The sequence below is a fragment of the Penicilliopsis zonata genome, assembly GCF_001890105.1.
Source record: "Penicilliopsis zonata CBS 506.65 unplaced genomic scaffold ASPZOscaffold_1, whole genome shotgun sequence".
Taxonomy (NCBI): domain Eukaryota; kingdom Fungi; phylum Ascomycota; class Eurotiomycetes; order Eurotiales; family Aspergillaceae; genus Penicilliopsis; species Penicilliopsis zonata.
In genome coordinates, this window is record NW_019208911.1 from 3055936 (window position 1) to 3071795 (window position 15860).

The window sequence follows — 15860 nt, forward strand, 5'->3', positions numbered from 1 at the left end:
AATAATACTAAATCAAAAACAAATAAAACAAATAAAATGAAAACCAAAGCTAGTATTTTTTTTTTGGGAAAAAAAGATGCGACTGGTTATATTTACGCCATCAATCCCGCCCTCAATCTTCCTGTGACTGCTCTCTTTTTTCTTTTTCATCTCACTCTCCCCCAATCCTGTACTCCGTACCTGTTCCCAATTAACCAAATCTCCTCCCCCCCCTGGGTCTCTCTCCTTTCTCTCTCCCTGCCTCCTCCCTTGCGATACGTCTAATTCTTGCGTCGACCCCCCGGTTCGACGGACCCAGTTCCGCGGTGCTTCTCCTTTCTTTCCAGGGTTGACACCTCCTTGCCGTGCTGCTGCGTTAGCTTCCCGGATAGCTCTCTCCACCCACGACATCATATAAACAATAAATCAATCCTCAGCAGTACCTGACCATCGCACATCTCCTTCTCCACACGGCCGAGGGCGCACCGCTGAGGCGCAGGAACAAGGGGAAAAAAAAAGAAAAAGAGGAAGACAGATTAAAAAAAAAAAACACAGCATCGGTCCTGTCGAAGTCTCCAGCGCTCCACCCGCCTTGATTTCGGGGAGCCAATTTCTTGGGTCACATTCCTGCCCTACGTACGATCTGCCATCCGCCGTGCTGCATCGCTTCACTTGGGGGGTTGTATATTAGAGGGGATCGCCTTTCCGATCTGGCCTGCATCTGCAATCGGTCTGCATCCTTGTTCGCTATCCCGGTTCTTCGCAGCGCACACAGACACACAGACACACAGACACCTGCCTGCCTGCCCGCCTTCCTGTCTGTCTGCCTCACAAGCCAGACATAAATACTGCCCGTGACGGTACATTCTTCTCCCACCTCGGTGCGTTCTCCATCTCTCCTCTCCTCTCTCTTTCTTCTCTTTGTTTCTTGGTTTCTAAAAACCTCGACGTCGAACTTCGACTTTCAAAACTTGAAAAAAAAAAACACCACTTCCCATCTCGCAATCTCTAACATGGCTGTCTGCGCAGAATCCAATATGATCCTTCGAGACCTGTCGGCAACCAACATGGGACGCGGTGCCTACGATACCACAGGGGTGAAGAAGCCTGGTGCACCACCGCCGCCGCCAAAGTAAAGATGAATTATTGTTTTTCTTTCTTCCAGAGATACCCTCGTTCACCCTTTGGCGTCATACTTTGGTGGACTGGCCCTCCACGATCCTCCGCTCGTCATCATCTTCCTTCAGGTGAGATCTCTCTCTCTCTCTCTGTTCTGAACGATCACTGACGTTCCAACCAGCTCTCTGTAACACTACTTACTACCTACTCCTCCGTCACTCCCTTCTGGCCTCCGAAACTACTCCCTCACGACCGCTTTTAATAATACCCCCTCTCCCGTGGATAATCCGCCCTCGAACGGCCCTTTCATTTCTCTGCATGGCCACTACGCGTTTAATTTCGGCGACTTAGCGACTGATACTCTTCGAACCTACGGCTTTTTAATTTTTATTTTCCTCTTTCCCTTCTTGAGACGACTTGACTCATTTCTTTTCCGGATCGTGCTTGACCTCAAAAAAAAGTTGGCTTTTTGTGTGTGTGGTTTTCTGCTCTACTTTGACAAACGGCGTTTCAAATATAGACTGGACGGTATACTGCTCTGCGTTTTTTCTTTTATTTTTTTTTCCCCTTTACTGGCTTTTTTTACCCTGGGATACATTGGTGATACCATGAGATTAGACTCGGACCTCGCGGTCTCTATTTTTCATTTACTCTTCTTATCTTTCCTTTGTCTCTCTTCCCGCCCCTTTTTTCTTTTTTCTTCATTTCTGATGAGTCCTCGTGTATAATATTATAAGCGACCAGGGAAAACAATCCAATCCTCGCATTAATCAGTGGACGTGCCCAACCTAAACGGCTCCCTACGTGAGAGGGAAACAAAGCGGTCACCCATGGTCAAGGGTTTCCTATGTACTCCGTTAGGTACCTAGTACCCTTGACGCCGTTCTTTAAATCCTTATTGGACGGCAACCACGTCAACTAATGCAGCTTTGATCGACGGGCCCTGGGTCAGGTAGTTATTCGCTGGCAGGTGGTAAACTTCGCTAACGCTTTCTCTTGGTTCCTGTCTTATTTTATCTGCTTTTTGGGCACCTATCTTAGGTATTATTTACTCTGCTGTAGTACCTCCGTACCTCCTCCGTACGGAGTCGACGCACAAGGCTTTGCATTTTTCTTTTCTTTTTTTTTTTTTCTGTACGTACGCACCCCTAACCTTGCCCTCAACGTTTGTGCTACGGCCCGTATCCGCTTCTGCATCCGTATCACCACCAAGTGATCTGTGTGACGTCTGGACATTTGTCAGCATAGAGCAGAGTCTACGATATGGATTAGGTACCCAGTACCTCGCTCGGTACGAAGTATGGAGTACAGAGTACTCTATAGTCATTCAATAAGGAGGTAGTAGAGCTTGGGTATGGAACGTACGTTTGCCTCCCCCAGGCATGTGGCGGTGCCTGTTATCCCAACTCCCCGACCACTAATCATTAACTAGCATACATTAGGTACGTAGGTAGATACAGAGGACCTACTACCTAGTGGTATAGTTAACGCCCGAGTGACTCATAGATGATATGCAAGAGTTCAATTATCCTGGAAAGTTTGTACCTGGACATACCTCCTTTCCCCGCTCTAGCCATGTTGATACCCAAAAGCTCCAGGCTTGCAGGGCTCAAAAGTGTCAGATAGTTATAGTTAGTTACCTAGTTACCTAAGCTAGGTACTTACCTTAGTCAGACTAGTTATATCAGTTGGTAGTCCTCGTGACTGCGCTAAACCCAAGATGGATGGACCCGCGGACACGCTCCATATGTCCGCCTTAAGCCAAGTTCCAACATCATCGACGACGACCGGCTTTGACGCTTCACCGATACGATAACCCCCCCGGACCACCTCGAGACCGCTTTTCCCTTTCACTTTGGGGGTTATTTTTTCATTTCATCTGTCTACTACATAGCGTGATCTGGCATAACTGATTGGTAACGCTCTACACCGCCCCCAGTCTCAACCCGCCAGTCAGCAGCCATCGAGACACCATCAGGCAACGGGGATACTGCCAACACCATCCGCCCCAAGTCCGCTCTTGCAGCCTTGTTTCGCTGGTTTTCGAATCAGACTACAACCCAATACCCACCGGGAGTTCTTATTCACCGTGATGTCAGACTCGGCAAACGCTTCCAAGCCGAGTAGCAGCGTGAAGCTCGTGCTGCTCGGCGAGGCGGCAGTGGGAAAGGTAACGAACGCCTCTTGATACTGAAGAGGATTCTGTTGCTAATGCTGAACAGTCTTCCCTTGTCCTTCGATTTGTCAACAATGACTTTCAAGAAAACAAAGAGCCAACCATCGGAGGTACGATAAACTCCCATATTTACATCATATCCAGTACTAACGATTTAGCCGCCTTTTTAACGCAGAAATGCTCACTCCCCACGCGGACCATCAAGTTTGAGATCTGGGATACAGCCGGCCAGGAGCGCTTCGCCTCATTAGCCCCCATGTACTATCGCAACGCGCAGGCGGCGCTGGTCGTCTACGACATCACCAAGCCGTCCTCGCTGACCAAGGCCAAACACTGGGTTGCCGAGCTGCAGCGACAAGCAAGCCCCGGTATCGTCATCGCTCTGGTGGGCAACAAGTCCGATCTTGCCAGCGACAACGGGAACGGGAACGAGAGCAACAGCAGCGGCGGCAGTGGCGGCAATCCCGGAGAGCCCGGCCCGGACGCCGAGACGACCGGGGACGCCATCAGTGCCGGACAGGACGGAGAGGGCAACAACGATGCGATTGAAGGGTCCGGCGAGAACGCGGAGGAAGAATCGGATGAGGCCGCGGCTAGGGATGCGCGCAAAGTGTCGACGCGCGAGGCTAGGACGTACGCGGAGGAAGAGAGTTTACTGTTCTTCGAGACCAGCGCCAAGACAGGCACCAACGTCACCGAGGTGTTCACGGCCATCGCCAACGCCATCCCGGAGAGCAGCCTGAAGGGCGGCCGGGGTGCCGGGGCGGGCACCGGCCAGACGGGGCTGGGAGGGCGCGCGGCGGAGGATTCCAGAGTCAATCTGGGAGACAGGGCCACTGCCACTGCCAAGGAGGGGTGTGCTTGTTGATATCAATGTTTTTTTTCCTCTCTTTTTTTCTTCTTTTCTTTAGATTCTCCTCTTGTTCTCTCTCAGTGCTTTACTTCCAACTTGGCCTGCGACATGTCAGGCAATGTTCTATTCCCATGTTCTTCCAATCCGGAGTGTAACTTAGGTTCTACTGCTAGTGTCGTAGTGCAATAGAGCCTCATGATAATTGCTAAAATTAGGAATAATTAAATCCTGGAAGTAATGTTATTGACGTTCCTTGTACAGAGTGACTATAATGTAGTTTTACTGCCTGAAGTTGAGGCCTGAATGCTGAGGCCGGAGGGCGAGCCAAGTCACGGGACAGACCATCCCCTAACGGGAAACTAAAACGGCGCTAACCCCAATCCCTCCAAGCGCGACCAGCTAAGCGAAGCCCCGACGCTCCGATTCCCACATCCAAATTTGTGTGTGAGACGAGAAATGAATAGCGGCTAGGGCTACCCTTCTGGTTTTCTCCTTCGACGACCGCCCGCACGACAACCAGCACCCACGACAAACAAAAAGGCAGGACACTCGTTCTTCGCTCTCTTTTTGTCTTGCAATCATGGCTGCTATCAACAAGATCGCCCCCAACTCGCCGTCGAGGGCGAACCCCTCCGAGCTCGAGAGTGCGATCGCCGGCGCGCTCTTCGATCTCGAGAGCAACACGGGTGACCTGAAGGCGTCCCTGCGCCCCCTGCAGTTCGTCTCTGCTCGTGAGGTAAGACCATCTACGATTGGATTCCGGGACTCGTTTCGTTTTCGTGTTTCTGGGGACAGGTTTCCTGGGGGTGCATTCAAGTTCTGGCTTGCGAATGGCGATGCGAAGAGTGAAGGATTGGAGGATGGAATTGGGATCGAGGAAAGCCCATCGCATGCAGAGCCTGGAATCCGCACCCTCCCAGAATCCACGCCCAGAATTCAGTTACGATTCAGCCATTTCCAGAACTTTCGCTGATTCAAATGTTTAGGTCGAGGTTGGCCACGGCAAGAAGGCTATCATCGTCTTCGTCCCCGTTCCCTCCCTGTCGGGCTTCCACAAGATCCAGCAGCGGTATGAGACTTACTTTCCCTGGGCGAGAGTTGTTTTTTTTTTCTGTGTCTTAATGACTTCTCAAAAACTGACTATAACCAGCCTCACCCGTGAGCTGGAGAAGAAGTTCTCCGACCGCCACGTCCTGTTCGTTGCGCAGCGCCGCATCCTGCCCCGCCCCAAGCGCTCGGCCAGCTCCCGCTCCTCCCTTACCCAGAAGCGTCCCCGTTCCCGCACTCTGACCGCCGTCCACGACGCCATCCTCTCCGACCTCGTCTTCCCCGTTGAGATCGTCGGCAAGCGCATCCGCACCAAGGAGGATGGCAGCAAGACCATCAAGGTCGTCCTCGACGAGAAGGAGCGCGGCGGCGTTGACCACCGCCTCGACGCCTACGGCGAGGTCTACCGTCGTCTCACCGGTCGCTCGGTTGTCTTTGAGTTCCCCCAGAGCGGCGCCGCTGACTACTAGAAAGAGAGCGAGCGAGCGAGCGAGCGAGAGGAGCGAGAGACAAACACGGAGAATTGAGAGAGAAAGAAAGGAGTTTATTTTTTTTATCCAAATATCACACATAACCCCCCTGTTTCTCTCCAGTTCTTTTCCGAATGAAAGAATCAATTTAAAAAGTTCATAACTCTTGGTATTTATTCGGTACCAGACACTTTGGGAGAGCGGTGCTCTGTATGATGGTTTCATGGGTTTTTTATTTACCGTCGGGTTGTGGTTGGGTCCCCCCCCCTGGGTCTGGAGTGAGGTTATGATCTAGATAATCAATTTCACTCTACAAAGTCAAGCACTCTGAATCCACGATTAGATGCTAGTATATTCTGGAAGACAAGTACGTCAGGTACATTATGTCCAAAGTTGTACCATATCATACTACTAATATTCTATCCTTCCAACCCCCAACACCATCCAATACGCCAACTCCCGTTTCACCATCTCTGGTTTCCCCTTGGCGACCGGCTGCTCCATCTGGTTCTCCGAGTCCCATTCCATGCGCACAAAGACAGGAATCTCTAGCACGTCTTCGTCCGGCTGTGCAGGGGCAGGGGAGCTTTGAGTCTCGAGACCAAGCCCGTGGCCGGGTGGGGGAGTTGTTTCGTTCTCGTCACTATCAGACCAGCCTCCATCACTGGTAGCATCCCTAGCATGCCTAGCATCCTTAGCATCCTCCTCGTCCTTCTTCTCCTTTGTGTTGAGAGTCCCTGTTTTCCTCTCCAATAACCCGGGAACCACCTCCAGCACGACCGTCGTCCAGTTCCGCCCCTTGTCCCACACCTTGCCTGCCTCGGCGACCTTCTCGTAGCCGCCCGTAAGGCCGGAGCGCGACGACCGCTGATCCGCGGGGTTAGAGGCCTGCAGGGCTTCGTCCCAGACGTCGCTATTGGCGCCGATGTCGAACTGTGGACAGAGAATGGTCACCTTGGTGGCCACTGCGCCCGGGGTGACGGAGGGGGTCCCTAGCGTGACGCGGACGGGATCAAACATGTGGTTCTTGAGTGTGAGGAGGATCTGGATCGGCTGGAGGGGCTGGAGAGCGTTAAGGTCTGGAGTCGGGGCTGCCAGCAAGGTGGTTGATGAGGTTACTCCCGACGACGGACTGACGGCCAGCGGGCGGATCGTGGTTAGAGGGATGTAGCTGAGTGCAATGAGGCGGATGCGGAACCGGGTCGATTGCGGCTTGAACTCTGGTTTCACTAGGATGTGCTTGCAGGATTTGCAGCGCTTCGAGCGTTTGGTGCGCAGCAGAGTCGGTAGGGGGAGCAGGTCCTCCACGAAACGGGCCTCGGGGAACTGGAATACCCGCTGCTCACTGGAGGCCAGCCCTTCCCAGCCGCAGTCGTCGGACGCCATCCGTTGGATGATGGTATCTTCTGCGTCAGATGCAGCCAGCTTCAGGCCTTCACTGGCTGTCTGGGCCTCTCGCATCATTAGCGGTTTTGGCTTGGACTTTTTGCTGTTCCCGCCGTAAAGCCCGCTCAACGTCGACGAGGTGTACAGCGACATGATCCGGTTCAGCGCGCCTGGCGATGAGAACCCGGCCCCGAAGTCCGTTCCCAGCGGGTCATTGGGGGAGGCAGACGTCTCGGAAAGCTGGTTTCGGTAGAAGGCCTTGAGCGCGGCAAATCGTGCGTCGGGTCCCAGTACAGCTGGGTCCTCGTCAGCAGGTGGCTTCCCATCATCCGGGGGGACTTCCGGTCCATCAACCGTTGAGTAGGCCGTTGCCAGTGGAGACAGTGGAGACTTGAGATCCCCGTATGCTCGCGACATCTGTCTTCCGCGCGAGGACTCTGTCATCTTCGACAGCTGGTTCCGGATGTTTGTTGGCTTATCAAACTTGATCCCGATATCAAGCGTCGTCCACATGCAGTACCCACACGACAGCACCCAGGGCCCTTGCTGGCTCCCACTGCCCGAAACATTCTCGAGAGTACTGACTGCTAGAGGCGCGGTGCATATGGGGCAACTGAAACAGTTTCGTGCGCAACTATCCTTTAGTTAATGGAAAGACCGACATCAGAATTTCAAAGAAAGTCCACAAGCCAAACCCACCGATTTCCTTCACTCCTGACCATGCTGCTTGGCGTCTCGAAGAGACAGCTGGGGCAGTACCAACACACAATCTCCTCCGTTATACACCGTGGGCATTTGATCTGATGACAGTCTTCACAGTAGAGAAGTTGTTCCGGAGGGTATAAGGAGAAGTTCGCCCGGGGCGACCTCGGATCAAAGTCCTTCTCTTCTTCCTCGTCGTCATTATCATTGATTTCTGGAGCGGGCTGGCTGGAGCCTTTCCTAGGGGAGGTTTCTTTCTTGCGGGATGGATCAGAAACCGGCCTTTCAACGCAGGGACATGATATATATGTGTAAGGAAATGGACGAGACATGGCGAGACGATAAAATATATGAAAGTCAACGTAAAGTCTTAGAATGGCATGAGCTTATCGTTGTCCGTTTGAATCGCTTGGTCTTCGGTGTTGGAAGGGGATCGACGACTCAAAGCACGCAGTTTGCAGCCAATTCGTCAATAACGAGTAAACCGGATTGATTTTTAACCATTCCAATATAGTCGTCCTATAGTTAACAGGGAGCTCACGTCAGTAGAAGCTCAGGGGCCGAAAAGCACATACGGGGGGGGGCTCACTGACTCGAAGTGCTGCGGGCGATGACCTCTTTCAGCAGCTCAAACCCGATGAAGAACAAAGTACACGCTGCTTATCAATCTCTCAGCGATAATAGCATGCAATCTTCATCCTTCGACGCTGTCAACACGGTGTGTTTGTGGTCGCAAAGCCCGCGCGCAGCAAAATGCGGAGTTCGTTGCGGAACCCAAAGTCGAGCTCCGCAACGGAAATCGAAGAAAATCGACGTCAGAATCCAACGAAGACCAACTCCAGCTCGACTTCCGCCTCTTAGGGGTAGTTCTCGGTCACTGGCTTATCTGAAATATTTGCAAAATGTTCTAAATACACCCGAGAAACGGTACAACACCTACAATTGCAGCCCGAAAACCCCTCGCTATGTCTGTTCGTCATTTTCTACGCCGGGCTGCGCTGCCGCAGCGAACGTTCGCTGCGACGACAACAAGACACTACGCCAGCCAGAAGCCTGGAAACCCTGTTCTAGAGATCTTCAACCGCAAAGTCAAGCATGTACAAAAGGATCGCGCGGCTTGGAATGTGGATGAAAGTCGCAAGGTGGACTATCTCAAGGATGAGGTGGCGATGCGGTTATGCGAGCGGTTACTGGTAGGCGGTGCTTTTTCATCAATGCTTTAAATTGTTTTTGCATTTTTCTTTTCATTTTCTGACAGTTTGTTCTTGCGGTGGACAGGATATCAAGCGTGACTTTACCAATGTGCTCGATCTCGGTGCCAACAGCTGCAACATCGCTCGTGCCTTGACGACACCAAATCCGGACCCAGACCCGGAAGCAGGATCGTCTGCACCACTTGCGACTCGCATCTCGAAGCTCACATGTGCGGACACCTCACGAGCGCTGCTGTACCGCGATGCCGACCTCCCTTTCAACCAGGAGCTCGCCATCGAGCGAGACGTGATCCCCGACCTCGAATCCCTGCCCTACAAACCCAACAGCTTCGACGCGGTGCTCTCGTCGCTCTCGATCCATTGGATCAATGACCTCCCTTCCCTGCTGGAACAGGTCAACACCATCCTGAAACCAGACTGTCCGTTCATCGCGGCCATGTTCGGTGGCGACACGCTGTTCGAGCTCCGCACCTCGCTCCAGCTGGCGGACCTCGAGCGCCGTGGAGGCGTGAGCCCGCACGTGTCGCCGCTGGCGGATGTCCGGGATGTCGGCGGTCTCCTGAACAAGGCTGGTTTCAAGATGCTGACCGTCGATGTCGAGGACATTGTCGTCGAGTTCCCGGATACGTTTGCCCTCATGCAGGATCTGCAGGCCATGGGCGAGAACAACGCCATCATGCACCGTCAGCTGGGTCCCCTGTCCCGGGATGTCCTGCTGGCCAACGAGGCTATCTACCGCCAACTGCATAAGGAGGAGGATGCGCGAGGTATCCCTGCCACCTTTAGACTGATCTATATGATCGGCTGGAAGGAAAGCGAGAACCAAGCCCAGCCGCTACAGCGCGGAAGTGGGCAGGTCAACTTGAAGGATATTCTGGGCGGAGGGAGTTTTGATGGGACTTGATGTACCATAAGACTTTCATATATATTAAACCTTACTAATAGAAAGAATATGTGTAGTAACTATAGTTCTACGTAGAAAGAGGGACATGATGATATGATGTTTATAGAAAGCTTAGAGACATATAATAAGCACGGTGTAGAAGGGATGCCTGCTCCCGGCATGCTACAACAGAGTATACATGGTATTGATTGTAGTAACCTCACTCCCATCTGCGCTTCAGTTAAGGATATATGATCACAGTCTATGGCCCAAGATGTTTTTGTGTGCGTGTGCGTGGGTGCCGACCGTTGGTACAGCAAGTACAAACTAGCTCTCAGACAGTCCTTCGGTCCGTCATGACTCTCACAATCGATCCAGTCCCGGTCAGCTCGACCAGCTTCTCATGCCAGCTCAGCAGGACGCTCATCTGCTGGCCGCCGCCACCCTCACCCAGATTCCGGCCTTGGATTTGCGAGAAACCGGTACTTTGCGGAGACACCGATTTGCGGGGGGACTGGACACCGCTGCTGGGCGCGGGAGCAGCCATACCTTTGTAGCTGGATAGACGAACGTATTAACCCAAGGAAATGAAAAGCGTAAAGGTCGAATGGAAACTTACAGATACTTCATCAAGCAGTCTGCCCGCTCCGATCCGCCGTCGCCAGAACACACCCCCTCCAGTATGCGGGTCATTTCCCCTTGCCGGATCCCCTGTAGCACTTCAATGACAGCCGCAAGATGGACCTCCTTGGCGCGATCATCGCCGCCCAGCGGGGCGGTGTCGAGGACATGTCGCAGGGCACCCTCCGGGTCACCGCCCCGCAGCATCTGACGCACTTGTGTCGCGACATTGGCGGCTCCGCTGGACGTTGTCGGCGGGGGCAGGTTGCCGGGGAGGAGTGAGTCGAGGGGGAAGTTCACGGCAGCCTCCGGATCAAGGGCATCGACGTTGATGGTGCGGTAGTTGATTTGCGCCATAGTGGATTTGGGTTGGGCTGAAGCGGTGCGAGACGAGATGACGTTCCGAAAACGTACAACACGGGGAGTTTCCTCAAGCGTTCCAGGAGAACAAAGTAGCCCACAAGGCAGTGGATTCAATGGAACAGCTGTTGTGATCACCAAAAGGTTAGTGTAAAGTACAACCCAGGCAGACTGGGTACGCTGACGCACCCGGTTCGGAGAGGGAGCGGGGGAGGTCAACTTGCGCTGAGCGACGGCTACCGGTGAGGAAATGCAGTCAACAAACTATCGATACGATGCCCGAGGGAATTTTCGTAGACAATGTATTCGGATAGAGACAGCGTAGCGACAAGAGAAGAACACCGAGGGATAGCAATGGAGATGGCTCGTCGATAACAGCTGGAGGGAGAAAGCAACTGGCGGGCCAAACAAGGTCACGTTGCGGGCAGTGCGGAGAGTGTTTGTTTGCCTCAGGCAGAAAGACTTGACTGCACCGCATTCAGGACTGACCGATATCTAGGATTATTTAATTTGAATAGGAATGTTATAAGATCTCCTCAATTTCTATATCATGATCTTTAATCAGGAAGATATATATTCCAAAGTCAGCCTGTCCCCGAAAGGTCCTTAAGACAGCTAGTTCTCGTCATTTGCACAGCTCAAAACTTGGTTATTCATTCCTCTCCCAGAGAACCATTGAGAATGCCAAGGACCTCGAGATCCATTATCCATTAGTCTGATATCTGTTTTCCGGTGGTATGAACTGTCCAAAGGAGGTTATGTTGCAGGCTGCTTTTGCCGAACTTGCGCCGAGTGGTCCACAACCAATTTTGATATCAAGTGAGCGAGATGCACACTTATCTTCATCCGGCAGGCTTCAATCTAGTTAGTGAAGAAGCTAAGGTGCTGATAAATCAAAGATTAGGCGTATGCGCACTTTCCAGGATTAATGGACGTCTCTATGCATGTGGGGTAAAAGTGGCAGAATCACACATGCAGTCGAGTCACCTTTCATGCAATAGCTTCTCTGATCATTCTGCACACCTTAGATAACAGGGATTACTCGGCTGGCATTTCCCACATTGGTCCTTTTTTGACAGAGAAGACAAAATGGTATTGTCGAACGAGAACGAATTTGTCGTTCAGGACACTACCTTTTCTTCCCTCCACAATGCTGTGGTGGTCCTGACTGGTGCTTCATCTGGAATTGGTCGTGAAACCGCTCTTGCGCTTCATCAACACGGCGCACATGTAGTATTTGGTGATGTCGACGCAAATGGTGCGGCAGAGACGCTCTCCATGGCCGAGCAACAGCAGAACCAGTTGGGAGGGAGTGTCGAATACATCCAATGTGATGTTTCCCTATACGATGATGTCTACCGACTTTTCTCATCGGCCCTGGACAAGCACGGCCATGTTGACCACGTCGTAGCGTCGGCTGCTATTTTCAATCGTGAGAAATGGATCGACCCAGCACTGAGCATCGAAGAAGTCGCAAAGCCGAACACGAAAGCGTCGAAAATCTTGGATGTGGATTTGGTCGGCACGGCCAATACTAGCAGGATTGCTGGTCCTTTCCTCATGGCGAATAGGAAGGGAGATACCGAGAAAAAGACCTTGACACTCCTAGGCAGCGTGGCTAGTATGCAGCAGGTTGGAGAGGCTGTCATGTATCAGGTGGGTGAGATAGAATGATAAGGACAAATTCTCATATTGATATTTATCTGTCCTGTTAACGGTAATGTCTAGGCTGCAAAACATGGAGTTCTCGGGCTGTTGCGCGCGATGCGTACCCCGTTCTACCGCCATCGAATCCAGGTCAACTGTGTTTGCCCTGATATCACCTTGACTCCTATGGCCGCACCCTTTATGGATAGCTTCAAAAAGAATAGAGCCTGGACTCAGACTTCCGAGGATGTCGCACGTGTCATTCTGGGCCTGCTGGACTCTGATATCCATGGAAAGTCATTTTACCTTGGAGCTGGCAGGGCTTGGGAATTCGAGGACGGCCTTTCGGAGGCCATGCCTCACTGGCTTGGATCAGAAGGTTCACGACACTTCAAATGGAATCTGGAGTGTCTGGCTAAGGTTAGTCCTGTCCCATTCTCTTCACACACTTTCTCTAACTGCTTCTGTCAGGACCACTGATTTGTGAATATCTTCGTTTGGTTGCCCAAAGAGAGATTGGGCATGATAAGAAAACGAGTTCAAGGAGAACCCCGCTGTTCAACTCAATGGCGAGTCTCTTTCTCAAATTCTGATTGTTCAGCTCCTGTTAGACTCTGCATCCCCATTTTCCGAAGCTCGGTAAAGAGATCGACGGCCTGTTCGTAGGTCTCATTTGATGTCCATCCATCACGAAAAACAATGTGATCTAGCGCATCCCAGAAATCTGCTTCTTCATTCCAACCCTCTCCCTCTTCATAGTGTGTCTTCAACTCGTTGTCTGTAAATGTAATCGGGCAGGTGGTGTCTCCATTTATCTCGTTCCAATGCCTAAAGTGCCACAGTAAGTCATTGGACCTTGGAAAAGGCAGAATAAAATCAATATACCGTGCGATACGGATGAGGCACTGTCGGAAGGGGATGATGTCATCATCCCAAGTGTTGGTAGAATACAACACGGTCTGAGTTCTTGTCCGCCCATGAGGTGTGTTCAAGATCTCAGAAAGTACTGGATTTGTATTCGATGTGCCCAACTCGTATGCGTAGATCAGAATGGATCTTTTTACTTGGTCTCGGATTCGAGCTTTTTCATCCTCATCTTCAATGGACTTGAAATTCTCGGGCAATTCTAGCATTATCTCTCCATTATAGGCGATAAATTTCGGGCGTCGAGCTTCGAAAAAGAGCGGACCAACAAAGACATCTTGCCAGTCAATCAGTCCTGTAATTTCGTTTTCGTCATTGACAAATAGATTAGGAGCGTGGATATCCCAATGCCAGAGAGTGGCTCTGTTCAGATCTTGATTATCCGGTAATAGATGGTCAGAAATACTGAGGAATCTCCTGTAAAGATCGATATGGGCCTGGGGGGAGTTTTGGGTTTTCGGTTTTGATTGACTGTCAGTCTGTGTTTGAGTAGTTGCGTGACGGCTGATCCATGCAATCTCTCGCCGAGCGATTGCCTTGAGATAGTCTGTGTGGCTCTTCCCTATGGGCAGGCTTCAGCTACTGAAGGTTCGCAGTCTAGAAGGATAGGGAACCTACAAGGACCACGATCGGTTGCCAACGAAGCCCGTTCCTTATTCCAGAAACTCTTGTTGGAGACTGGTCCTATCACAAAACGAGTCTCTACTTCCATCCTTTGTGATATTGAGACATCGTTTGCAACTGCAGCCTTCTCGCATCCAGAAAATGCTTCTTTTGCAAAGTAAAGATTACCATAACTAGATCCGTTGGGTCAGACTTTATGGTCGTTTCTGGTACCGAGAAGCCCAAGCATAAACATACCGTGTAAATGAAAGAGATAGGAATTTATTTTCAATGGAGATAATGTTCTCTACAATCTTCAACTGGTCACGAAGATCCATATCGTACCAAACCTCGTTAAGTGGTCTCCCCACAGCCTCCTCCGTAAGTATGTATTCGGACTCGACAGGGTTGTCTGCTTTACCACTCCAAGACAAGACTTTGGGGACAGGGATCTTGAGAATGGTACGTGCCTTTTAGCGTTAGAGATACACCTTTGGGCCGTTCACAGACAGACTTACAAAGTCCATGGTTGCGACCTCTGATGCAATACTCAGACATGAAGAGCCACTGATAGGATATGGTATACGCGCAATAACGACCGAGTAGTTGTCCATGATGAGCCGGAAGACTTTATTGGATCCTCCTTCGGCAAGTTTTGACATGGATACGCACGCCTTTGCACCAACACTTCGGGCAGCAACATCTTTGAGTGCGGACACATTGAATCTTTTGTATCGGTCACGTAGCTGGGTCTTTTCATTCCATAACCACCTACCACCGGTGTACCGGAAGAAGTCCTCATCCTTCCTGAGAGTCTGTATTTGCTGACTTGGTGCAAAAAAAACTTGAAGCAGAGCAGCATACCAGGGGAAAGGAAAGAGGGGCCCAGAGCAATGAAGTCCTTCTGATAGAATATGCCGAACGAAAAGTCAGAAATGAGAACGAAAGATGCGACATGACTTTCAAAGGTTGCCTTGGCCTTTGGGAATTTGTGTTGTTGATTTGGAAGAGCAGGGATGGACTTTTGGCTTGGGAGTCACATGGGGGGGTCACATGACAGTTTATTTGACCTCTCCTTCCTTCTTCTCCATCTTCTCTTCCTATCAACAATCAAAAATTTCTTCGTTGGCTGTTATTCGATCTCCAGCAATTTGTCAAAATTAGCCAGGCTTTTCAAGATGAAAGTACATTATGCGACGCTTTCGCCTCGAAGATACTAGAGCTTGTTGATCTAGACCCATACTGTGAAGGCGAGAACGACGACGCTGAGCCAATTTCAGTACTCAAAGAAAATTGGTAGGCCGTCTCCTATAGCTTTTTATGGTCTCAGGCCTTGAATTGTCAGTTGAAAATCTAATTCTTGAGTATTAGGTCATCTCTATCGGTCTTCAAACAAAAGTCGCACTGTTACTTGGCAGTTTCAACATCATAGACGCAAGAAAGGATCTCCATAAGCATGATGAGGTGGAAAATTGTTTAGTTCTAGATTATCTATGAAGAGATACTCGGACATTTGCGCTATAAATAGCACCTCGGATCCTCTCGAGCATATTAAAACTCCCGCTGGATCAATGCCATGGCCACAGAATACCACGCTCAGTTTATTCAAGGTCTAATTGACATTGAAAGATCCTCATTGAGCAGCTTTTTGCGTAAACTAGCCCCCAGAACAAGATCCTACATGCGTATAAGCAGCTGGTACAAGACAGAAGGGTATACTCCAGTTTGTTCTCGGGTAAATCAGCTGAGATATTTCACCACCAGCCTCAGCCAATAATGTGTTCATTCCATTAGTAAAGAAAATATGGAAGCATTTAAAATAGAAATAGAAAGACTGGGGTCCAATTCTATCCTTCTCTGCCCACCGTAGCAACTT

General features: G+C 50.8%; 7 protein-coding genes across 7 annotated transcripts; 4 read left to right on the plus strand and 3 right to left on the minus strand.

The window, feature by feature from the left end:
* The first annotated feature begins 2917 nt into the window (after positions 1 to 2917).
* ASPZODRAFT_22087 (hypothetical protein) lies at positions 2918 to 4277 on the plus strand. Its single transcript, XM_022727874.1, has 3 exons — positions 2918 to 3268; positions 3321 to 3384; positions 3433 to 4277. Exons 1-3 carry the CDS (start codon positions 3191 to 3193, stop codon positions 4140 to 4142), a joined length of 852 nt encoding a protein of 283 aa, XP_022586155.1. The 5' UTR covers positions 2918 to 3190; the 3' UTR covers positions 4143 to 4277.
* Positions 4278 to 4656: 379 nt separating this feature from the next.
* On the plus strand, positions 4657 to 5808 carry ASPZODRAFT_127759 (hypothetical protein). Its single transcript, XM_022721832.1, has 3 exons — positions 4657 to 4863; positions 5114 to 5196; positions 5278 to 5808. The coding sequence occupies exons 1-3, from the start codon at positions 4708 to 4710 to the stop codon at positions 5642 to 5644; spliced, it is 606 nt and encodes a 201-aa protein (XP_022586156.1). The 5' UTR covers positions 4657 to 4707; the 3' UTR covers positions 5645 to 5808.
* Positions 5809 to 5975: 167 nt separating this feature from the next.
* ASPZODRAFT_127761 (hypothetical protein) lies at positions 5976 to 8499 on the minus strand. The gene is made up of 3 exons (XM_022721833.1): positions 8326 to 8499; positions 7730 to 8251; positions 5976 to 7664 (listed from the first exon to the last, which is right to left on the minus strand). Exons 2-3 carry the CDS (start codon positions 8062 to 8064, stop codon positions 6056 to 6058), a joined length of 1944 nt encoding a protein of 647 aa, XP_022586157.1. The 5' UTR covers positions 8065 to 8251; positions 8326 to 8499; the 3' UTR covers positions 5976 to 6055.
* ASPZODRAFT_127763 (hypothetical protein) lies at positions 8495 to 9909 on the plus strand. Its single transcript, XM_022721834.1, has 2 exons — positions 8495 to 8925; positions 9011 to 9909. The coding sequence occupies exons 1-2, from the start codon at positions 8698 to 8700 to the stop codon at positions 9848 to 9850; spliced, it is 1068 nt and encodes a 355-aa protein (XP_022586158.1). The 5' UTR covers positions 8495 to 8697; the 3' UTR covers positions 9851 to 9909.
* A 99-nt stretch (positions 9910 to 10008) lies between these two features.
* ASPZODRAFT_127765 (hypothetical protein) lies at positions 10009 to 11057 on the minus strand. Its single transcript, XM_022721835.1, has 3 exons — positions 11035 to 11057; positions 10449 to 10935; positions 10009 to 10386 (listed from the first exon to the last, which is right to left on the minus strand). The coding sequence occupies exons 2-3, from the start codon at positions 10805 to 10807 to the stop codon at positions 10164 to 10166; spliced, it is 582 nt and encodes a 193-aa protein (XP_022586159.1). The 5' UTR covers positions 10808 to 10935; positions 11035 to 11057; the 3' UTR covers positions 10009 to 10163.
* Positions 11058 to 11899: 842 nt separating this feature from the next.
* ASPZODRAFT_57306 (hypothetical protein) lies at positions 11900 to 12937 on the plus strand (the record flags this gene model as incomplete). Its single annotated transcript, XM_022728676.1, has 2 exons — positions 11900 to 12466; positions 12539 to 12937. The coding sequence occupies 2 exons, from the start codon at positions 11900 to 11902 to the stop codon at positions 12935 to 12937; spliced, it is 966 nt and encodes a 321-aa protein (XP_022586160.1).
* Positions 12787 to 14964, minus strand: ASPZODRAFT_444653 (hypothetical protein). Its single transcript, XM_022728352.1, has 5 exons — positions 14503 to 14964; positions 14243 to 14436; positions 14000 to 14178; positions 13343 to 13943; positions 12787 to 13285 (listed from the first exon to the last, which is right to left on the minus strand). Exons 1-5 carry the CDS (start codon positions 14644 to 14646, stop codon positions 13021 to 13023), a joined length of 1383 nt encoding a protein of 460 aa, XP_022586161.1. The 5' UTR covers positions 14647 to 14964; the 3' UTR covers positions 12787 to 13020.
* Between the last annotated feature and the right edge of the window lie 896 nt (positions 14965 to 15860).